This window comes from Notolepis coatsorum (genome assembly GCF_963971535.1).
Source record: "Notolepis coatsorum genome assembly, chromosome: 14".
NCBI lineage: Eukaryota > Metazoa > Chordata > Actinopteri > Aulopiformes > Paralepididae > Notolepis > Notolepis coatsorum.
The window spans coordinates 77,402,234-77,427,942 of record NC_140178.1 but is presented as its reverse complement, the minus strand read 5'-3'; the positions used below and the strand labels follow the sequence as shown (position 1 = coordinate 77,427,942).

The 25,709-nt window shown below is 44.0% G+C and overlaps 1 protein-coding gene across 3 annotated transcripts in view; it reads right to left on the bottom strand.

Annotated features, from left to right (window-relative positions):
- The window catches only part of septin9a (septin 9a), a 253,116-nt gene that overhangs the window by 29,954 nt on the left and 197,453 nt on the right, over positions 1 to 25,709 (bottom strand). For all 3 annotated transcript variants that reach the window (XM_084329865.1, XM_084329866.1, XM_084329867.1), the window contains one exon: positions 10,791 to 11,006. In XM_084329865.1, coding sequence (XP_084185991.1) covers positions 10,791 to 11,006 — 216 coding nt within the window. The remainder of the gene's footprint in view (positions 1 to 10,790; positions 11,007 to 25,709) is intronic.

Below are 25,709 nucleotides of genomic sequence, written 5' to 3'. Positions count from 1 at the left end.
AATGCTAAACACTGGAAAAGGCTATTTATAAGACAGGGGACCTTTAACTTAACTTGGTATTCCTTATTCTTAGTGTTGTATGGCAGTAAATGGAAATAGTCAAAGGCCAGTTGTACAAACAAAAGCACTCCAACACCAAGGAGTGATGTATTAGGCCAAACCATGTTAATGTGTGGCATACCCCTGTCAATCTGTTGTACCATCTGAGTCAGCCATTATTGGGTTGAGTACAAGGGGGTCGGACTAGACCAAGTTATTTACTAATTAGTTACTTGATTCCCACGGTAACGCAGAGAAGCTTCATCCTCTCACACTAATGCAATCACACTGGGAAAGCTCAGTCACAAGACGTCTAGCATCTTCAAACACATCGGACAAAAACAGTAACGTCTCACAACGTCCTGTATTTGATGCTGCTCTTGTATGCTAGTGGTAGGGCCGGATTTACTTTTTGCCGTTAGAATATTCATGCCTATCCCTACTGTATAGTGAAGGTCATACCTACAAGAGGAGTTAACCATTAAAAAAATCTTTTGTTTTAGTGGAGGGGACCTTTAAAATGCAGCCAACCAGGCCATCTGCTGGAGGTAAGACAGGTTTGACAGACTCTCATTAACCTCTTAACTCTTTAATTGCCAGACCCGAGATATCTCAGGTTAACTCGCCATGCGTTGGACGCCAGACCAAATATATCTCGGGTTTTGGTCGTTTTTTCTTTTATTCGCTATTTTTATTCATTATTCATCCATTGACCTCTGTGTTGCCATATGAAAGGATTTTGAGATCGCCAAAGTGCAATACCGGCCGCATCCTGCCAGATGGCAGTGTCGACCACCGTTTGAAACCTTATATCTAACTCTGTGTTACACTCAAATGTCTCCGGGCGCTATATTTAGTAAGTCGCTTCATCCGACCACTTGGAAACGCATCTGGCACACTCGATCCATAAGTTGTGCCAAATTATGTCCGGGACCAGATGGACACCAATACTGGAAATCGCGATCAGACAATTGGAATATTCTTTTTGAAATACCACCGACCACATGTAAGGACTATCTGACATCAATTTCAGCTTGATCCAACAATGTTTTCATATCCATCCAGCTGATCGGCTTCTGTAGTGTTCAACACGAATGTCGTTACTGGCCATCAAAGCATAAAAAAATTATTATACGATTATATACATTTGATTTGGAAATAGTAGCGTGTCCAGGCAAGAAACGCCAACGCTTATAGTAGAATTCACGTTGCGCCCTATTACTCGCTACCCAGGAATTATCCGGTCCCATGGAACAGCTTCATACCGTCTTCTGTCTGGCCTGCAGTGCTGAACCTTCTGAGTGGCTTCTCCTGCCCCCCGGGGCATGCGGCCCTGAGCTATTGTCTTGTATCTCATCCTGTATCCATACACTTGCAGTAGTTCTATCTATTACTCAATTTCACAATTTTCTTATATACTATGATTCTACTGTCACCATGTATGCATATGCTCACTACATGTATTTATTGCTCCATCTCCACCCACTACAAACATGGGAACTCTCTAACCCCTGTCCCAACCCCCCCCATCTCTCTGAGTCGTTGTCTCGTAGTGCTGACCAAGGTGGTGGATGTCTCGGGGTCTTGGCCAAGATTGCAGTGACTGTTCTACGTGCACCACCGAGGCCATGGATCAGCTTCTTACCGTCTTCTGTCCGTGGTCTGTCAATGTGGAGTTCATTGCTGGGTTAAGTACTTCTATTCTATTCACATAATATGCTTACTACATATATCTATTCTATTCACATATATGCTTACCACTTGTATCTATTGCTATGTCCGCCCATCACAATCACGTGAACTGTCTAACGCCTGTCCCGTCTCCCTGTCTCCCTGTGAGTGGCTGTCTCGGAGTGATGACCGGAGTGTTGGACGTCCTGTGATGAAGACCGGGAGGATGCGACCCTCTCTGCGCCGCCCCTTTGCCTCAAATAGATCCGCTATCAGCTCTATCTTTAATCTCTCAAAATGTTCAGTTGCTATCGCATGCACTTATGTGTTTCACTACACATGTGAGTGCATGCTTACCAACTGTTCGCCTGTTTTACTGCAACACTACTATCACCGACATCTAAGAAGGGAGATCCCCCCTTGAATGGTTTTTAGTGAGTTTTTCCTTACCTTCGCGTGGGGTATGTCTGGGAGTGTTGCATTTATTTAAAAAAAATTGGACTTTATGGTGTTCTTGTTTTGTTCTTGACATAGTGATGTTTCTTCTTGACTTGTTTAAAGAAGACGTGTCCGGCCCATGGGGACATTAATGTGTGTTGTCGGGCCTTACAAATAAATTTTATTTTATTTGATCCCTCTGAAATTATAATTATATTCACCACGGGATAACACGCGAACATAAGCATGGAAAAATTTTCTCTTTTTTGCATCTTGGACGGAATCTATGTCAAATGACCATAGTATTGTCCCCATAGCTATAATATAGAATATAGATATAACTCTCCAAACATAGTGATGCACAGTAGGGCTGGGCGATATGACCAAAAACGTTATCGCGATAAAATTATAAAATTATTTTCATATAATTCGATATCGATAATTATCGTCGATATAATGTCCGTCAAGTTTAATTAACTTCTTATGCTGCTGCGAATGTCTCAAGTCGAGTTGATGTCGTCATCAGTCCGCGCACGTTACACGTTAAGCAAGCGGAGTATCTCATGACAATAAATATGACACTAAAATACTCTCTTCCGCCACAATATATTGAAACGAACTGTATACCCCACACTACTATAAACGTGGCCTCAGAATTCAAAACACACACATACTCGGCACGTAAATATATAAAACGTCGCCGTGCAAGCTAATTAGCCTAGCAAGCCTGTAGTATCTAAGCGCTGTATTCCATGACAATGTGCTAAATATTACACTAAAATACTCTCTTCCGCCACAATATATTGAAACGACGTCCACTGTATATCCCCACTACTATAAACGTGGCCTCAGAATTCACGTCACACACATACTCGGCACGTAAATATATAAAACATCGGCGTGCAAGCTAATTAGCCTAGCAAGCCTTGTTGAGTGAGTCCTACCTCCTTCCGGGTATATTTCGCTCTCGGCCATCTCCTTCACTGATTGGTTGTTAGCTGTTGTGCGTAAACACGTCATCACGTAACGTTGGTTGTTGTTAGTGAGTGAGCTGAGCCGAGGCTGAACGGAGCCAAGCTTGGAAAATCGATATATCGAAACTTTGCGACCACGTTTCATGTTTATTTCGAGGAAATAATTTATCGCGATAGTTATCGTTATCGTTTTATCGCCCAGCCCTAATGCACAGTGAAAATATATAATGGAAACCTGGCACGTTAGCTACAAGGCCAAGACTAATAGCTGCCGCTGAATGAGTTAACAGGTGGGCCTTTTAGTGGTAATGAAATAGAGTTAAAGAGGTTTGAACTTGAGTTGAACTTGTGTATTCACATTTCTCTTGATTCCATAGCCTGAAGTCTTATGTAGTATAGGTACAAATTCTATAAAAATCCGTTCAGAAGGAGGCGCTCGCAGTCTAATCGCAGCGTCAGGGGTTCGAATTAGTGCACTGCAACCTTGCCCAGGCCCGACGGGTTCGGGCTGGGTAGGGCTTTTTTTTTAATAAATAATTCGGGCTCGGCCGGGCCCGGGCACCGCCGTTTTTTTTTTTTTTTTTTGCGTTTTTTCTCTCTCATATAAGATAACCTTCGTTTTCCTTAAGATTCGTTTTCTCTTTTGCGCCAAGCTGTCATCAGAGAAAAATTTGGATGTAATTACCGCAGCGCGCAGGGAGAACTCAGGCCGGGGACAACTCAATTGGTTGTGTTGGAATATAGCCAGTTGGCGAACGTTTTATTTGTACTTGGATGTATGTAGCCGGTTGGCGAAGTTTTGTTAAACTTGTTCAACGCGTTGCCGACATCGTGGTGAGTGATGTTTATTATTTGCTGGGTCGCTACCTGTTTTGTTGTGCTTTTCATTATGTTGCTCCGCTCAAAATCTGATTTCTGTTTGTTTGTATAGTGACTGAGTAGGCTATTGTGTGTCGTGTGTGTGTGTGTGTGTCAAAGAAGATTCTATAGCCTTCAATACGTTTTACGAGGCTGCTCTATAAGCGAGCACTGGGAGGGAGGCATAAATGCTTCTTTCGTTTTCAGCGTGATATGCGTTATTTAGGCAGACCTATTGGACATTTTCGTTTTTGTTTATTTATTAAGTTAATATATAAAGTGTTTAGAATATTTAAAACAAATACAAAAAAATTTATATTTTAATAATAATAAAAATAATTTTATTTTGGGTTTTCACGCGGGCTAGGGATTAAAATATTATTTACAGTCTGGCTTATTTTCGGGCAGGGCCTGAAGTTCACGGGCTCGGGCAGGGCTCTGGCTTTATTTCAAGGCCCTTGCAGACCACTAGTTCGAATCCGGCCCGGGGACCTATGCTGCATGTCCTGCCCAAATCTTCTCCCAACTTTCCTCTGCCAGTCCTATCCGAAATAAAAAGCTGTAAAAATGCATAAAAAAGTAAAGTTATGAGTTAGTAAAGTGTTAAAAAAAAATTAAAAAAGTGTGCTAATCCAAAATAGATATCCACCTCCTGTGCATTCTGAAGATTCAGTCACAACAAATTTTCGCTCGTCAACTTTCACCTACTTCCTCTATTCGCATCCCCCCACATGGCGGTATAGTTGGAAGCGGCCACTCGTTGGCTACAACGCTGAGTTCTCGAGCATATACAGTCAGACGTGGTCATTTGACGTGCGGCCTGTAAAATTACGCTCGCCTGACATATCATCATGTAACTCGAGAACCGAGGCACGGAATTGGTCGAGTGAGGTGGCGTTCGAAAGGCGGCAAATTCAAGTTTCGAATGGTATATTACATGCAGCCCGAGCCGATAGACGCTCGCTAAAATGCCGCAACATGCCCCCACCTGTTAACACTATGGTCGCCAAAAACGCCTTACCACGTCATTCCCCGCCATGCTCATTCTGCCAAAGACGCCGTACCACGTCTTTGATATCAATATTTCAAAAATCTGTGATCGCAATCATATTTCTCCCCCGGAGACTTGAGATCTACTGTTGATCCCCTCTCAACTCTCCAACGGTTCAAGAGCGCCATCTGGTGGCCGATCGGCGGATCGCTCAAACCGGAAACAGGAAATGGAAGCTGGTGCTCATTCCAATTCGGTCCGATCACTCGCTAATAGTCCCAGGACTCGAGCTAGACACAATGGATAGCAATCCGTTACCAATAACTCGATAAACAACATGATTTGGACGTATATACTATTATACAACCTGGAGATGGATCGCATATTTCTACATCCCATAATAGGAATATTTCTGCTCCACGCTCATCGCCCAACGGCCCGAGGAAGCTACGGTTAGTTTCAGCGTTATTTTTTAACGTGTTCGATACAAACTGCTCTAATGATCATATCACCCACACTAGATGAATCATCTAACGTTGGCCACGGAATTATAAACGACCCCCCCCCCATCCGGTCAACATCAGATGATAAGTAGTAACTTCTAGAAGCACGTCCATTTGAAATTTTTTATCTCGTGCCGATTGCTATCAAACTGTATACAATCATCAATATAATGCATTTAGGGCTATAAATCAAGTTCTGGAGAAAGCTGCAGAAAACGATAAAAACATACTTATACTTTAGACCGTATTTTAGTATGAATATGTGAATGAAAAAGTATAACGTTGCTACACCCTGAACAATAGATACTTGATGTTGAATGGGCCATAGTAATGTCAATTTAGCAATACAATTTAAAAAGTTATAGCCCTGCAAAGAAGGGGAACTTCTCCATAGACAAATAGAGCTGGTGTGGGATGGTTTATTAAGAATATAAGCCTGGCGACCAAAGTGTTAAGAGGTTAAAGGAGGGAGGGGCTGTGCTGCTACTGTGGCGTCTTGTCTCACTGCGTTAAATGGTAAATGGTGCATTTATATAGCACGTTTATCCAACGCACTTTACAATTTGTTCCTCACATTTTACCCATTCATTCACACACCGATGGTGGAGACAACCATGCAAGGTGCCAACCTGCTCATCGGGAGCAGTTAGGGGTTGAGTGTCTTGCTCAAGGACACTTTGACACACTGCCCGGGAGGCGAGGGAATTGAACCCGGGAACCTCCGGATAGTACAAGACGACTGCTCTACCTCCCGAGCCACTGTAGGCTGTTGCATGGAACAGGCCCCCTCAAGGCCAGAGCATTGCAGATCTGAACACCACTCTCCAAAAGTTAGTATTTTAGTCTTTAGTCGCTCTACCTTTTTTATTTTTATTTTTTTTAAGTCGGCAACGCTGTTCTGTTTGAACGTGCCGCTCTGGTCTCCGAGGTGGAGTCTAATTACCCTCGAGCGCTGGTATCCATAGAGTGCAGCACCTCTGTACACTTTACACGCCTCCTGTCTCGGCCCTCGGGGCGACACCTTCATCCGAGGATGAAACGCAGACCGACTGGCCGTGACATCATCCAAAAGGAGACAGTGTGTGTGTGGGGGGGGGTTCTCGCAGGTTTTTCTGGCGACATGTCTCCCGTAGAGGTGTATGTGTGTAATTAGCTCCCGTTTTAAAAGGTGTCTGATGGAGCTGATGAGGGTGCGGTGGGGGGGGGGGGGGGGGGTAGGAGGGCGTTTTAAGGCCTACTGTGTGTTAGGAGAAATGGAGACTTTGAAGCCTTGATTAGAGGGAGATACAGGATTTGGATAACAGATAATTGTTATCTGGGATAAATGATAATTGGGCAAGGTAGTTCTCAATTTAACACAATTTTAGCCTCCTAGCAATTTAGATTTTTTTAATCTATTTACCCAGGGTAGGTTCTCTGAGCATGAATTCTTCAGCAACCACAGTCCGACACTGTTGTCCACTAGGAGCTTTCCAGTACAACCAGTCTGACACTGTTGTCCACTAGGAGCTAGGAACTCAACCTTACCACTAGGCTGTATACTATATCTCAGCTCAGTGTTCAACACCATAGTCCCCGAACTCTCATTCAATTTCCATATTACCTCTATTGTTATTAAAATGAATTGCAGCATTGGAGTCCTTTATAGAGCTAGACATTGTGTTTCCTTCACTGTTAGAAAGAAACTTGCACAACAACTTATTTAGCCATTAATGGACTATGCTGATGTTGTCTATCAAGCTGCCTCCAAAACCCATCTATAACCTCTAAATGTGGCTTACAATAGACTATGCAGATTTGTTCTTGACTGTCCGTTCAAAATGCACCACTATGTATCAAACCTTAGACTGGCCTTCTCCTGCTTTAAGAAGACAGAGACATTGGCTGCAATTGATTTTCAAATGTATCCATTATGACTATCCTGCCTATCTGAAACAGTTGATGGTCCCTTTTTCTTGCACTTATCGTCTAGTACAGTGGTTCTCAACTGGTCTAGCCTCGGGACCCAACATTTTCCTTAGTCATTAAGTCACGACGCAAATTTTTTAACCACTATGATTTATTTCAAATGTTTTTGTTGTTGCAGTAATACACAATCTTTCATACACTGTTAAAAACATGAAATAAACTCAAAAACGTGCAACGAAAGTGCAACTACTGTAGGGCTAAAAGTAAAAACCCAATGAAATAAAATAATAATAAATAATATATGCTTCTTAGCAGACTTCTTAGCTTAACATAACAGACCTACAGTAAGTTTGGGGGAACTAATTGGATAACTGGGGTTGCAACAAAAGTGCAACTAGGGCTCAAAACACAATGAAATAAAATAATAATAATAAATAATATATCCTTCTTAGCAGACTTCTTAGCTTAACATCCCAGGGAACTAATGGGATAACTGGGGATGTTGTTTGCTCCTGACAAGAGTCTCAAAGTCTGGGGTGATGGTAGACAAAGCAACTCTGAGGTCATGCTCAATGTCCAATCTGTTCCTCTGCTTTGTCTTCAGCTGGACCAGAGCTGAGAAGCCACTTTCACAAAGATAGGTAGTAATTTTTTTTTTTAAACTATATAATTTCTTTTTAATTATTATTATTATTATTATTATTTTTTTTTATACACACATCACCACCACCAGTTGCGACCCACCAGTTGAGAAACACTGGTCTAAGACACATCGTCTGTACAGTATTTTCTCACAGTTTCTCCATTCTCAAAAGCAATGGCCAAGAAATCCTTCATGTTCAAAGCCCCTTCGGACTGGAACAACGTTCCGGTGATCATTCGATCCATATCTTCATTTTACCTCTTTAAAAACGCTCTATGTTCTAACTTTATGGTCAATTGTATGAGGGGATGTGGGGCATAGCCGTCCTTTATGCGGGTGTTACGGGTTAGCTAGTTGGCTCTACTCCTATTTTTAGGCAGGGGGGTCCGATTGGTTGATTTGGGGCGCTCGTTGGGCGGGATGATTGCTCCTCTTCTCCTGCCAGTCCTGGAGCTCAATATCTATTACATCCTGTATTCTACTTACCCTTTGAATGTTTTGTTGGGCCTTTCTCGCAGCGGCTGCCTGGCAGTGTCATCGCGGGGTAAGCATATTTGTTTGCCCTGCGGTGGCATCGTCAGGTGGCTGCCGTGGAGTAGGCCTATTATGATGGAGATTGAGAGACATATCCTCTTATAATGTGTACTTGTTCTGTTGTGTTTTTGTACGTGTCCTTTATTTATTTGTTGTGTGTTATGTGTTCTGATTCTGTATTACATTGCACAAAATGTGGGACCCTCTCGACCACGAGATACTGTATCTCAATGTGGTTTTCCCAATAAAGAATTTCAATAAGCCAGACTTGACACCAAGCTCAGGGAACTAGGAGTCAACCCCAGTCTGTGTGACAGGATCCTGGACTTCCTGTCGGATCGACGCCAGGTGGTCAGGATGGGCCCTCACACCTCCGGCCCCCTGACTCTCAACACTGGATCCCCCCCCCCCCAGGGCTGCGTACTGGGCCCTCTCCTCTACTCACTGTACACCTATGACTGCGTAGCCGCGCACAGCTTGCACGCAAGACAATCAGGCTTAGCCTGCCAGCTCTAGAAGAGATCTATGGTGCCAGGCTGCTTTCCCGTGCCTCTGGCATTATCAACGACCCCTCTGGTCACCCAGCCGCAGGCCTCTTTGTCCCCCTCCCCTCGGGCAGACGTTACCGCTCCATCACATGCTCTGCCTCTCGGTTTACTAAAAGCTTCTTCCCCAGTGCTGTGCGCAGCCTGAATGACTCCAAAAACAATTTTATCCTATTTTGTTTCGGTGTCTTTATTAGTGTTATTAGTCAGGTTTGTAGAATGTGCTGTTTTTGTGTGTCTGTGCATCATGCACTTTGATTACCGTATATGCACTTTTACTGAAGTTTGTGCCTCTATGCACTATGCACTTAACTATGATATGCACTTTTAGGGGATGTTGATATCAATTTTAGCATTTGTCCTTTTATACCGTCTGTGTTTTTACATATTTTTCCTGTACTGTCTCTACTCTGCTCCTGTATTGTATTAGTTGTAGACAGTGTTTGCTCTGTACCTGTATTCCAATGTGGATTCGTCCATACATGGCAAATAAAATCTTTGACTTTGACATTGTGATTCAATTAGCCGATGACACCACAGTGATAGGCCGAATCACCAAGAGCGACGAAGCGGCCTACAGGAGAGAGGTTGACAACCTGGCAAAGTGGTGCCAGGAGAACAACCTCTCCCTCAATGTGGAAAAAACTAAAGAGCTAGTCATAGACTACAGGAGAGGGGGAGAGAAGCTGGACGCCATCACCATCGACGAGGCTGCAGTGGAGAAAGTCAGTAGTTTTAAGTTCCTCTATGTCCACATCACCGACAAACTTACTTGGGACGTTTACACTAACCATGTGATAAAGAAGGCCCAACAACGCCCTCTACCATCTCAGGAGGCTGAAGAGGTTCCGCATGACACCCAAGATCCTGAAGGCGTTCTACAGGGGGACAACAGAGAGCGTCCTGGCGGGGTGCATCACCGCCTGGAGGGGGAACTGCACCGACCTCAACCTCAAGAGTGCTGAACAGAGTCGTGAGGACAGCACACAAATCTGTGGATGTGAGCTTCCCTCCATCCAGGACATTATTAAAAAAGCCCAGAAAATTATCAAGGATCTTAATCACCCCAGCTGTTCCAGCTGATGCGGTCTGGAAAGCGTTACCGCAGCCACACAGCCAGACCCAACCGGCTGAAGAACAGCTTTTTTCCCCAAGCCATCAGACTCGTCAACAGAGCCCATTGAGGCTGTATACTGCATCACTCTTTATGAAGCTAAACCTCACCACAACATGGACATCATGTTAAAGGTATCACTCTTTACATGAAGCTAAACCTGTTTCTTTTGCTTTTGTTTATAGTAATTTCCACCATTTTCTGTTGTTGCTCTATAATCTACAAGCAGAATAAAGTACATTTTGCCGCTTTCTTTGCTCTCACATCTACGTTTCCATCCGTGTTAACTTTCACTTTGGCGATGCTGTAATGCGTCTGATCTCCCTTTTATTCAAAGGGATTTAGCCCATTAGCTTGGTGTGTCTTTTTGTGTTCTATTTGTCAAAGTTTAAATGTTATTCTGATTCTGAAGTCAAATCGAATATAATCTAAAATATTGTTCAATGTGAAACTGTCTTTATAGGAAATGGAAATTCTGTAACTAGAATAGCTTGTTTAGTAGTGTTTTAGTAGTTTTTTAATAGTGCAGTCCTAGTGTGTGTGACGTGTGTGTGTCTCCGCCCTCTACTGACCGACGACCATGATGTTGAGTTCGAAGCCTTGCTTCATGGCCTTCCTCCTCATCTGCTCCAGAATGGCGTCGATCCCCACGTAGCTGAAGTCCACCGCTGGAGCGCTGGGCTTCTCGCCGTACGGAGCGCCGTATGGAGCCGCAGGGAGCATGATGGCCTCTGGCACCGCCACCTCAGACATGGCACTGCTGCTGTAGCTGGAAATCACCTCTGACCCTGGATGGATGGATGGAGAGAGAGTGGATGAAGGAGGTTGTGGGAGAAAGAAGAAAGAGAGAGAGAGATCAGTCAACACTTCCAAGAATGAATAATTCACATTTCCAGTAGTAGTATGTTATTGTAAAACACCCCACATCTCAAAAGCATGGAAAACGCCAGAATGCCATACTATCAAAACCCAGTTTTAACGACCCATATCCAACTCGTTTACTGTCCGACTGGTTACAAAACTATAGCATCTGCCTAGTCCTAATCCAGATGGTGTATCGCACTCGCTGCATGATTTAACCCAAAGTGCCTCGGCGCTATGTTTGGTTACCGTCAGTAGGCAAAATACACAGTCGAGCCAGACTTAACAGAATTAACGATACACTCTTTTACTGACAACAATATACTTCTAAACTGTCAAACATAGCCAATGGCTGCTCTTATGCCAACACAGGCACTTGACAGAAAAAATAATTATAGAAGTATGTGTCTACTAGGAATGGAACGGTTTGTGTAAAGAATCTGAACCGTTGGGTTCGACCACCATGTTTCGGGCACCTAGAGACTGTTCAGTTTACTTTGGTACACTGGTACTGTGGAACACTTTGCTGTAGCCTAATACATCACTCCTGGGGTGCGTATGGAGTGCCTTTGTTTGTATAACTAGCCTTTTCCATTTACTGTTGTACAATACGACAGAATAAGTAATACTAAGTTCAGTTAACATTAGTAATTCACACGCCTTGCATTTAAATCCAACCGCGTGGGACCTTTTACTTTGTCCTGGTGAGGTGGTGAGTGCAGCTATGTCAGTTTGTCTGGGAAATGGCTATTAGATTACTAAGTAGACAAGATTAACTATACTATATCACATAATATTCTCCAGCATCGTTTAAGTCTGCTGTTTAGGCGCATTACAGCTTTACTTTTGACTATGACAGAGAGTGTTGACAATTGTGCTACGCGAGGTGTATGTGTGCATCACTACATTTAACATCATGGCTCAGTGTGCATTGCTCTGGTCCATTTCCTGCACAAGGAGAGAGCTGGAAAGGCAAAAGCAACTCCCTTCTCCTGAAGGTACAAAACAACCTCAGCATTTAACTTCTGACAGGGCAAAATTCATAATAAAATCCTTAATGTTGTTATTTATAGCGAACTATGCAGCCACGGGTCATTTGTTATTTCAGTGCATAACGTCGAGCCACAACGTTACTATTTCGTTTCAGTCACTTCAGCAACAGGTCATTTACAAACTTGGAACAGATACGAGGCAGAATTGTCAAAGAGTTGAACACATCCATTATATAGGCGACAGAGGGATAGACTCCAGAGCACAGTTGCCAGACTGCCCACAACTCTTTGGTTATACCGGAATGAGAAGAAAGGTTCTTCAGACATGCCCTCTTATGAGAGCCACCTATAATTAACAAATAGTTGATAATAGACACGTATGTGTTCCGAACTGCTTTCAGCCAAGGCCTAAAAGAAAAAATAGTTTGGTTCCGGTTGCCGACCGACCCTGCCGATTTAGGTGCGAGTCCGACCCAATTTATTTTATGTTTTTTTTTTACAATAAAGTTTCATAAAAATCTTAGTCAAACCTTTAGTATTATGGATATTAAACATGCTGGCAGAGTACATGCATCCATGTTGTCGTGAACATTTGAATTAAATAAAGAAATTCCCTATCCATAGTCGCCGTGGGAAAAAATTAAAAAAAATCTTTATGCCCAATGCATTGAGGGCAATTTTAATTTTTTTTTCAAATACTATTTGAATTAGCAATGGCATTTTTTCTCCCCCATGAACCATAGGGAACCGAAAAACCGTGACCCCAAAAACGTGATATGAACCGAACCGAGATTTTTGTGAACCGTTCCACCCCTAATGTCTACACTTTTTGCAGAGGGTTAGTTACACAATCAATAATATACTGTCTATGACCACCACTAGATCTTTCTATTTAATATAGTACATGTGTATGTGATTGCTTTACAAATACACGACTTCGTCGACTTGTACTACAAAAGTCATATACTTTTTTTTTTTTTTTTTTTAACACTGGCAGTGTGGCGCCCACCCGTATGCACAGAGAAAGCGGCCATAACTCTGCTGAACTATGTGAAAAGTCAATGTAGTTCACTAGGTGTAGTATTTACATATAAACACAGACGTACAGTACAGAACAGCGTAACCTCTCTCTCTCTCTCTGGACCCCCCAGGCCAGTGTTAAGTGTCCTGCCGATGAGAGAGTGGAATAGGGAGAGACGACTGGAGTTGAAACTTGAGCCAGTCCCACAGCGAGCAGAGCACAACACCGCTGCTCCCAATCTCACACAGACACAGCATACTGTACATGTTACACTTTGTGCATTTAGGAGGGGGGGGGGGGGGGGTCATGACTCGTGTTGGCAACATACACACTTCTTTTAATCATTATAATGAAGTTTGAACCTACACACACACACTTTATTATACATGCACATATGCACAAGTTGAATTTGTGTCATAGGGTGGGGGGGGTGTTCGTCATGGCCACATACATACCAACCATTTCCTTCTTTTTATCATACTACCTGACACACACACCCACACACTCGCAGAAAATGGGAGGACCATCGGCTCCCCTGGGAGCAGGGCGGCAGGCAGCCAAGAATCTAACAGCCATTGGATTCCAGCACACAGGCACAAACTCTAGTGGAAACACTTGGCCTGCTCCACATCAAGAGCAAAACAGCAAAACACGAGCAGAAGAAAACCAGACCGGCTGCCAAATTCCTCCCCACTTCTATGCAACTCGTGGAGGGGAAATCTATGGGGAATCGCGTGGCTCAGAAAGTACATGCTAGTCAATAGGTTCACCTCAGCACTGGTTCCTGCTCGATGAGATTCATAATTCTACATAACTCATTTCTCCCCCTTTGTGTTCATGGGAGAGACGTTTCACGTGCGGCTGTGAGAGGAAACCTGAGTTTTCTACGTCTCAGTATTCCTGTGTGTGTTTTGATTAAACTGAAATTGCTGGTTCAGTAAGAGAGGGGAGAGAGAGAGGAGAGAGGAGAGAGGAGAGAGGAGAGAGGAGAGAGGAGAGAGGAGAGAGGAGAGAGGAGAGAGGAGAGAGGAGAGAGAGAGAGAGAGAGAGAGAGAGAGAGAGAGAGAGAGAGAGAGAGAACCCACCTAGGGAACCACCTCTCCTGGCCTCTCTCACCACTTCCTCATCCTGTTCCAGCAATCAGTCAGCAACTGGCTGCAGGCCCCTCTACCTCTCCACCTCCACCCATACATACACCCACCCACCTCTTTTCCTTCCTATCCTGACTCCTCTCCTATTCTGTCCTCTCCCTTCTCCTTCCCTCCCTCTGACTCCCCCCTTCCATCCCCATTTCCTTCCCCTCTCCTCTCCTCTCACGTGGCTCCCTCATCATCACTCTCTCCTCCTTTTGTCTCACTCCACCTATAACTCTCCCCCATCTCTTCTCCTCCTGAGTTATCCTTGAGCGATCCCACCGGCCGATCCTACCTTTCCCTCTCTCCTCCGCCCACAGCCCCGCTGCGCAGCTAGTAGTGTATGTGCTGTAAGCCGAGAGGCGGGCGGGCTAACCGCGAGCACACCTTGGCAGGCTCGGCCTGAGGCTGGACACCAACACCAGCATCAAAGGGTGACTGAGGTGAACATGACCTGGCTCACTGTGTACTGAAGGCCCTGCAGACTGAGGTGAACAGGTGGTGTTGACCTGGCTCACTGTGTACTGAAGGCCCTGCAGACTGAGGTGAACAGGTGGTGTTGACCTGGCTCACTGTGTACTGAAGGCCCTGCAGTCTGAGGTGAACATGACCTGGCTCACTGTGTACTGAAGGCCCTGCAGTCTGAGGTGAACAGGTGGTGTTGACCTGGCTCACTGTGTACTGAAGGCCCTGCAGTCTGAGGTGAACAGGTGGTGTTGACCTGGCTCACTGTGTACTGAAGGCCCTGCAGACTGAGGTGAACAGGTGGTGTTGACCTGGCTCACTGTGTACTGAAGGCCCTGCAGACTGAGGTGAACAGGTGGTGTTGACCTGGCTCACTGTGTACTGAAGGCCCTGCAGTCTGAGGTGAACAGGTGGTGTTGACCTGGCTCACTGTGTACTGAAGGCCCTGCAGTCTGAGGTGAACATGACCTGGCTCACTGTGTACTGAAGGCCCTGCAGTCTGAGGTGAACATGACCTGGCTCACTGTGTACTGAAGGCCCTGCAGTCTGAGGTGAACAGGTGGTGTTGACCTGGCTCACTGTGTACTGAAGGCCCTGCAGTCTGAGGTGAACATGACCTGGCTCACTGTGTACTGAAGGCCCTGCAGTCTGAGGTGAACATGACCTGGCTCACTGTGTACTGAAGGCCCTGCAGTCTGAGGTGAACAGGTGGTGTTGACCTGGCTCACTGTGTACTGAAGGCCCTGCAGACTGAGGTGAACATGACCTGGCTCACTGTGTACTGAAGGCCCTGCAGACTGAGGTGAACAGGTGGTGTTGACCTGGCTCACTGTGTACTGAAGGCCCTGCAGTCTGAGGTGAACAGGTGGTGTTGACCTGGCTCACTGTGTACTGAAGGCCCTGCAGTCTGAGGTGAACAGGTGGTGTTGACCTGGCTCACTGTGTACTGAAGGCCCTGCAGACGGCAGCCCTAAGAATGATCACTATAGTGTATGCGGTCAAAAATAATAATAACTTAATAATAACTAAATAATCAAATAGGCAATTGCCAAGTGATATGGCTACTGATTCTAGATCAGTATTCTTATTAGACACTTGTGACAGCCCATTATTGGTCTTTCATTGGTCTCCATAGGCATAGGGTATCGACTGATGAGCCCTGGCTATTAAGCAAAAACGAAATCATATTTTTATGAGGGGGGGTAATTAGTTAGTAATCAAATAGTTCCCAGTAACTATCGAATAGAAATGCTGTGAGTTTTGCCCATCCCTGGTGTGCGTGTGCTCGTTCCTGCATCTCATCAGCCCGTCTCCAAGAGTGAAGAAGAAAAGCTCTTTAAAAACAGTCATTAACAGTCTTCCCCAAATACACACAGCTTATGTGTATATGGGCCAACACTGTAAACCACTTGGCAAACAGAAACGACAGGCACAACCCTTACTATGCCAAGTACCGGAGCACCGCTGTGAAGAGACCCAGGTCAACCAAACAATGACACTCAATCACTTGGCCTCACTGGTAGTAAAGCAGCGGTAGACCTAGCGGCCAAGTCCCGCGATGCAGTGGTGTTGATCAGAGATGGTACAAATAAACAGGCGCGCACAGTATCAAGTAGGGCTGAAATAAAGCAGACACACAGTATCAAGTAGGGCTGAAATAAAGCAGACACACAGTATCAAGTAGGGCTGAAATAAAGCAGACACACAGTATCAAGTAGGGCTGAAATAAAGCAGACACACAGTATCAAGTAGGGCTGAAATAAAGCAGACACACAGTATCAAGTAGGGCTGAAATAAAGCAGACACACAGTATCAAGTAGGGCTGAAATAAAGCAGGCACACAGTATCAAGTAGGGCTGAAATAAAGCAGGCACACAGTATCAAGTAGGGCTGGGCGATAAAAAGATGTCAACATTATGAATCTCTTACTGACCTAATCTTGCCCATATCAGTATGTTAGGTAAATGCATTCCTCCAGTGCATAGGCTGTTTCATTTCATAAAGGCATAGAGCATTAAATCACATCGTTTTTCACATTAGGAAAACAAGTAGAGAGACAAACCTCACAAACATGTCGACAGAGGGCCAACACAATGGAGAATGCGCTAGTATTGTTACAGAGGTACATGTGAAAATATACCGTGATTAGGGATGGGTATCGAAAATTGGTACCAATTGGTACTGGTACCCGATTGGGTCAGTACTGAAATATCAATAAGCTCCTGGACAACTGGTGCTGCTATCGATACGTCTGTCCCCTAATGATGATGAGGCTGCCAGCTGGTGTTCTGTGCTCTCCAGTCATACTGTACGTTCAAAAGTGTGGCTCACTTTACAAAATGTAATGAAAATGCTAACGCTAACGTTAGCTTTAGTTCTGGATACTGCTAATGAAGGGTTTATCCAAGGCTCCTGCGGCTAATAAAAAACAGCCATGGATTGTCACGACAGATGACTCAACAGATTTCTACCACTGCTGAGTGAAGCCTGGCCCGGCTCAATGTCGGATAACTTGGCTCACTCCTCAACTCCACACCGTTCTGTGAGGACTGGAGCTCTCGAGAAAAACACCAGGCAATAGCAACAGCAAGCAAGCTAACGGCAATAAAGTTACTAGGTCAACAACATGCGTGTTGTGTGTGTGTGTGCCGGTATCCTAGGAGCAGGGAGCGAGTGAGAGAGAGGGACAGAGCAGCATAGTTTAATCACTGCACTAGACTCAGTAAAGAAGTATTCATTCCTATGAGCATGACAACAACCAATGTGGGGCAACTGTGGATAGGGGCCAGATAGGTGATTTCCAGAGAGGTAGAAGCAGGGCACCAGGCCATAGGAGAGGACAAAGACACAAGTCTAAGGAGTGTTTCATCTGTGATACACCAGGCCATAGGAGAGGACAAAGACACAAGTCTAAGGAGTGTTTCATCTGAGATACACCAGGCCTTAGGAGTGCTGAGTAAGGCTGGACTAGCCACTCCTGGTACTAATAGGCCTCCGTAGTGCTGAATAAGGCTGGAATCAACCTACTTATAGGGCTGTACCGAATGCTTCGAAGCTTCGATCATAATGTTGACATTCGAATTCTAAATCAACATTCAAATTTTACATTTTTAATAAATATATATATATTTTTTGTGTCTATTCAATCTGTTTAAACCAATGGAGGTTTTCTTCACAGTTGCAGTTAAAGATTAGGCTACACTAATATTATAATATTATACTATAAGACGTCACCACTTTCATACCAACCGTGCCCTTATTGGATTATTTATGTTGACGAAACATTATATTCATTAAAGAAAGTTGATTTAATAAAAGAAAAAAAACTCATTTAATCAGATTAATCACTTTATTCAAATTGAGGATTTAGCCAAATAAAAATAATAATAATACATTTCTTATTTATTTTTTGAAGTAAAATCTTTTTTTATAGACAATCGAAGCTTCGTTCGAATACTTCAATCGAAGCTTTGAATGTTAAAAAATTACATTCGGTACAGCCCGGAAACCTTAAATCAGTAAAAGGTATTAAAAATAAAGATAAAACCTCTATACTCTTACTTTTCTTGTTCACGATAGACTTCGACTTTGCAATGTTTTGAAGCCATCCCCAGCAGATATGCCTCACTAAAGCCCAGCAACACTAGGCGTATACTATGGAATGAGTGTTGATTGGCCAACACTGGGAAATTCAAAAGGGAAGACCAGAGTACAGAGGAAATGTCAAAAAGGAAATATAGATTTTTACAGAAAGGAAACAGCGGTGTCCTGGGGGAGTCGGGGGACTGGTCTTTATTAAATAAAACTCATGCAGGTGCTCTGGGGGAGAACTGGTTTGGGGTCATCGCATGAAAGAAGATGCAACGTGGAGCGGAGAACGCGACAACTTAAATACGTACGCTTATAGTTAAAAAAAACTAAAAAGTGCCTGAAGTTTGCTGGAAGATTAGTCTTTAGAAAATTACAATGCAAGTCATATTGCAACCACAATATCCGTAAAATGTATTGCTATATATTTTTTGCACATATTTTGCAGCTCTATCTGCATGTGCCCGCTGTTCAGGCACAGAGGTATTGCTCAACATTCTCTACCACCATTCTTACCTCTGACACTAGCTCTCAAGGTGCCTGAGAACTAGGGATGCAGCGATCCGATATTGATATCGGCCCCGATATCACTAAATTATTAAAAAAAAACTATAATAATAAATAAAAGAAATAACAATTCAGTACATTTATATCTATGTGTTAATTTGTTACATTTAGTTTCACTAAGTTAGGAAAGTAATGTTTTAAGTCAAGCCTGCCTTGCACAAAATAATGATCCCAGTCTCTTCCACACAGCTTATTAATTGAACAATGGGTCTTTACATTTAGTCATTTAGCTTATCCAAAGCGACTTACAAGTTCTGTACGTCAAGTCATCAGGAAGGGCACAACTCTATCAGCTAAGTAACAATGTTCATCAAAGTGTCGAGTGCTACAGTATAGGTTAGTATATTAAGACATGTGCATGACAGTAAGGTTAGTTAGGGTTAGATTTTTTTTTCTTTTTCATTTCAGATAATGGTATGGGTATCGGATCGGTACTCTGTATCGGCCGATACCCAAAGCCAGGTATCGGTATCGGGACTGAAAAAGATCGGTGCATCCCTACTGAGAACCTGGCAGATACTGTCTCTACCACCATTCTTACCTCCGACACTAGCTCTCGCCAAGGTGCGCGAGAACCTGGCAGATACAGTCTCTACCACCATTCTTACCTCCGACACTAGCTCTCAAGGCAGATACTGTCTACCACCATTCTTACCTCCGACACTAGCTCTCAAGGTGCCTGGGAACAGGCAGAGACTCTCGGACAGCTCTTGGCCAGTGTTCAAACACAGGTCCGCCTGTTGGAGAATGACCCTGTAAATCAGAAATCGACCTCTGACCCCTGCATGAGAATGTCTGGTCGTGGAAGCAAACAGCTGGTGGACGTTATATCCACCCTATCAACCGCGAGGGAGAGGACGTCTAAATAGAAGGCCGCTGGGACCAAATAGACTCTTCCCAGGACACAATGTGGGGACTAGAGAAGACCAAATATGAACGTCGGGGAGTCGATTGTGTTCGTACGTGAACATTCTCACGTCTAAATCGTTCGGGTCTGGCTTCTCTGCACTTCCGTCACCTCTGGCTGACGGACAGGCAAAGCTATGTACACTAAACCACAGAGCCGACTGTCGCCCTGCATCCTGCCAAGCCGCTGTCAAAAGTATCAGCTCAAGATGTGACGGTTCAATGGCAAACTTACCATACAAGCCTCTTATCTTTTTTTTTTTTATTTCTCTTTCTCCAATTTTCAGTTTTTCTCCCGTCCCAATTCCCCCCCTCCCCTACCTGGCTGCTGTATGATGTTCTCCTACGAGTCGGTACAAGGGCGTCCCGAAGCCAACCGCGCGCTTCCTCCGATACGTGTGGCGACTGCCAGTGACGTCTTTTCACTTGGCAGCGAGGACTCTCATCGGTGAAGTGTAACACGTGGGAGGGCACGCTATCTCCACCAAGTCCTGCCCCCGCTGAGCAAGCGCCGAGACCTGACCAGTAGGCGTCGCTGTCCACAACGCCAGATTCCCACCCACCAGCTTCCCACCCCCTAATACTGCCAATTGTATTAGTATGAACGACCAGCCAAGCTGGTAGCAACGCCGAGAGCTGGGCTCGAACCCAGCATCTCCTGCGTTGGTGACGAGCGCAATCTCCGCTACGCCACCTGACCGCCCTTACAATCCTCTTATCAACCATATGGTTTCACTGCTGTGAGAGAAAGAATAGTTCTGCAGTTTGGCCACATTACCTTATTGACAATCAATAGAGAACTGTGGTTGATAATCGGGTGGGAGAACAAATGTATTCACTTAAGTATCACAATATTTTCTTGTGATGATTTTCATTATCGCCACACTGCCTCCCGAAAACATTAAATATACATAAGATATATTCAATGTTTTTGCCCACAATAAAGACAAGTCTGTGAGTGCCGGTATTCGGTTTGTTTTGGTTAAATATAGATAACCAGCTATGTTCTGTATCTAAATTCAACATAACAAGACCATAACATGGTCAAGTGTTAAAATAAGGGAACAGAAACTGCAATAAATCGTAATATCGAATCACAATACATTATCGAATTGCAATACATATCGAATCAGCACTGAAGTATTGTGAGATCCTTGTTATAACATAAACTGCCATCTATTGTATGTTGCGCTTGCCTGTTGCGAAGGACACTTTCCCACATGTACTGTACAGTCCAGATATGGGATTGAATTGGCATGGATAATGTTATTAATGTGTAACGTTCCTTCGAGTCCACAAGGAAACGCAAATCATTTCAGAAATTGGAAAACTGAGGATGAGTCAGTGGCTGTTGCTGTGGACCTGTTTTCAATTACAGCCAATAAAAGGGGGACTTTCTTGCAGAGGCTCCAACGGGATCAGATTGCGCTGCTTTCTGTAAACAAGACGAGTGGTCCCTGTGCCGCAAAGCAACGTGGCAGGAGGGGAGAGGAGAAAAACGGTGCGTGGGGTTGAAGGAGGCTGAAAAGACTCGAGGATGAAGGAGAAAGGAGCGTGGGGTTGGAGGAGCCTGAAAAGACAAAGGGGAGAAAAGTGGAGAAAGGATGTAGCGTGGAGTTGGGAGGAGAAAAAACGCAGGAGAAGGAGAGATGGTGATTTATTCCTCCTCTGGCCTGCGGCTTTCCTCACTAACGACACGCAGACCTCTGAATAGAGCTGTACATACTAGCGGTGTCACGATTCTTAAAATCCAACAATTCTATCAGGGGGGGGGGGGGCAAGATGGGTGTAGCGCAGAGCTGCATTTCATCTGCGACCTAATGCGTGTGTGTTCCTATGCGTTGCCCATCTTACATGTCTGTGTGTTGCTTCATGACAAATATATATACTTCTTTCGAATTCAATGTCATGATTAGATTTTCGTCAGTCAGCTATCAGTCTGAGATCAGAACAGAGAACAGCCATCAGTCTGAGATCAGAACAGAGAACAGATCATTGCTATCAGTCTGAGATCAGAACAGAGAACAGATCATTGCTATCAGTCTGAGATCAGAACAGAGAACAGATCATTGCCATCAGTCTGAGATCAGAACAGAGAACAGCTATCAGTCTGAGATCAGAACAGAGAACAGCTATCAGTCTGAGATCAGAACAGAGAACAGCTATCAGTCTGAGATCAGAACAGAGAACAGCTATCAGTCTGAGATCAGAACAGAGAACAGATCATTGCTGTCACTGTCTCACTCTCATTGGTCTCCATGTTTCAGCGCATTCATTCTTTGTAGAACTGACGGCAGAAGGCAACATGTTGCCACACTGGTGACTTGATATAGGGAAGCAGGAGGATCCTTCAGTTCCGTTTCTCCATCATCTCGGACTCTGACAGTGGCCATGGTGTCTGGAAGAGTAATGCAGGCTGATAAGCTAATGTGAACTAATGTCTTCTTTGAAATGTTGCAGAAATAAATACTGGGAAAAGCACAGACCTGCTCGTGATTAAAAAAAAGTCAAAATTTTCTTATTTCAATCCGATTTTTTAATTTAGATTCACCCCTGTCACATAGTGACACCCCTAGTAAATGCGCTAGAAAACCAGTTACACTCATCTTTGTTCCCTGCATGTAGCTCTGTTAGAAGCACCGCTCAGGGCCCCAACAAGAATCCAGACTATACGCCCGTCAGCATTGGCAACTGGGTCATCTCTAAGTGGAGCTGTGGTCAAAGCCACGGTGCCATGCTCCAGTTGTCCAGTGGAGTTTGACACTGTGGTGTGCAGGTCAGAGGTTGCGTTCCCAGGGGAATTCTAGAGAAGGCGACTTAGGTTGACCTTGGTCACGTCAATGCCACTGTGGTTCAAACCTCTGCACTAACTAGCATGAAACAGCATGGGCAGCATGCAGCGAGACGAGTGGAAAGTCCAATCACAAGTTGCAGTACACCAGATCTTATTTCCTACAACTTACATTAGATCTGATCATTTATTTAGGTTCGATTGGTAGTGTTCAAACCCATTGTAATGCATGAGGAAATCCAACCGTGTCCATCCGTGTAATTAATCCAAATGAATCAAATAAGAGTTATACATTTCAGAAAGCCTATGTAATTAACATGTATGCTGTAAACTAATACCTAAATTTTTTTTTCTTGCATAGTATTAGTCAACTATTGCTCACTGATTCATTATAGTCACATACAAATGTAGCCCCTTACGTGACTGCGATCTGCAAGCCAGGGGCTTTTCGTATCCGCAGTCACTCTCAGCTAGGGGTGGACGGTATGGTCTAAAATGTATATCACGGTATAATTTGAAGCATAGACGGTAACGGTATATATCACGGTATCAGTGTTTCCGTTAGAATAATTTTTTTTGCCTGATAGGCAGGCTATATAAAGAATGACATCCTCAAGGCATGTAGATTTATAATATTTTAACTTAAAACTAGGCTACTTTTGCATATAAAGTCATTATATTCCAAATAAAATAAGTCCCGAGTCGAGACTCCGTGCTGCTCCCATTGCAAACAGCGAGGCTGGATGCTGGATTTTGCTAGAAGCATATGTAGCTGCAGAGCCGCAGAACCATGGGCGCTTTCAGGAGCCATTGGCAATTCAGCCGTTGGGTGGGGGGGGCGCTGTTGAGCGGGCCTGTGACCAGACCTAAAAGCGCCCATGGTTCTGCGGCTCTGCAGCTACATGCTATTCGCAACTCCACTGCTGCAGCCGTCCTCCCGCTGCAGCCGTCGTTATCATAACACTACACACATATCATAATGTTTACAGCAAACTGTAGTTGATCACCAGGTATGTTTTATTAACGTAGAATAATTCATATAAGAAAAACGATAGGGAAATCCCTTACCTTTCTCCACTGGTTAAAAATGCCAGGAACTGAAATTGAAACTTGCTGTGCGCCGCGGTGATATGTGTTTATTATGAAATGACAATTGCGTGTTGACACGCCCACTGCGCGAAGCCTCCTAAATAACTTTTTCCAGTTTGCACATATCTATTATCTATGACTAATTCTATCTATTTTTAGGGGAAAATGCGATTGAAATAGTCGCGCTGTGGTTACATGACGTCATTGCTCTTTTAGAGCTGCTCTACCGGTTACACGGTATAGTCAAAATCCATACCGTAGAGCAAATTCATACCGTTTATACCGTATACCGTTTATACCATCCACCCTGTCTCAGCTATACCAGGCTCATATTAAGTACCAACTAAGCGCTGAATTCTGAGCTGGGGGCGGGTCAAAAATATATCAGATATGAATTTCAAAGATACCCAGCGTACAATATGGGTTTAACACAGCTTTATGGTGGGGTCTGGAAGCTCGGAGTTGCTAATAAACAGTTTAAATCATTGTTACAAAACGAGTGGTACTCACAGAGCAAACGTTGGCAAGATGGCGTCTTCTTCTTCTGCCGCTATTTGGCTGCCTGGTGCGCATGCGCTGTGACACCAACGGCGGAAATGGACGTTCGGTCTGTAAGTACCACTCGTTTTGTAACAATGATTTAAACTGTTTATTAGCAACTCCGAGCTTCCAGACCCCACCGTAAAGCTGTGTTAAACCCATATTGTACGCTGGGTATCTTTGAAATTCATATCTGATACATTTTTGACCCACCCCCAGAATTCAGCGCTTGGTACTTAATATGAGCCTGGTGGCGGCATAGCTGAGTGACTGCGGATACGAAAAGCCCCTGGCTTGCAGATCGCAGTCACGTAAGGGGCTAATACAAATGTAGCCTATACCTGTAGCCCAGACCTGGGCATTGTACGGCCCGCGGGATGATTCTGACCGGCCCGCGAAAGATTACATGATAATTATTTTTTTTTGTATATTTTTTATTTATTTTTTTTAACTTTTTTTTTTTCATGTCAACGTTCACACGCACAATATACGCTTACCTAGGATTTGACTTGATTCAACAACAACGCAGTCGGGGCAAGCCGAAAACGGTCGAAAGTGTGGTCATTTGAAGTTTGGATTTTTTTTTTCACAACTGAGGTAGGTAGATTACATTTTTAGAGACTAAAGTACAGAAAAAAGGTACCATTGGGTACCGGTATCGATTCACAGGTACCGGTACCGTATCGGTTCAAATGTGAACGGTACCCATCCCTACTGAACACACAACTGCAGGGCAAGGGCATTTTTGCTCATGAAATGCATAGCCATGTGAAAGCCTTCATGACAAAGTTGCAATTAATTTCAAGGCAACTAGGCAGCAACAATCTCAAACACATGAAAACGCTGAAAGAAGTCAAACCATCAGCTGATCACCGGCACAGGTACTCATCCATGTTGGGAGCACTGCATGATGAATTTTCAAGGCGTTTAAGATTTCAAAAAGGTTGAGGATGAAATGCAGCTGGTTTCCTCTCCCTTTACCTGCAGTGTTGATAGTTGTTCAGCTTGAACTCATTGACCTGCAGTCTGATTCACTACTGAAAGAGCACTTTAAGTCAGCATCACTGCTAGAGTTCTACTCTGCTCTCAAGGAGGAGAACTTTCCAAACATGAGGAGACATGCTCAGAAGATGTTGGTTCTCTTTGGATCCACCTACATATGTGAACAGACACTCAGTCATGACGTTTACCAAGTCCAGGTACAGATCCTCTCTCACTGATGAACATCTGGCAGCTGTGCTTCGCATCTCCACCTCAGACATGCAACCTGACTTTGATGGACTTGTTAAAGCTCAACAGAGACTGGATTTCTCACACTGAATGAAAAAAAAGACCAGAAGAACACTAAAATGTGGAAATATAACAAGTGAAATGGGACACTTGATATTTTTTTTTCTTTTTTTTGCACAGTTCTGAAAACATTAAATGTTTAATATAGGCATGTAAAGTAAAAAAGGCTACAAAACTGGGACACTTATTTACACAGTTCAGTGACATGTCTTGTTTATTTTTGCTATAAGATGATGTGATGTCTTTAG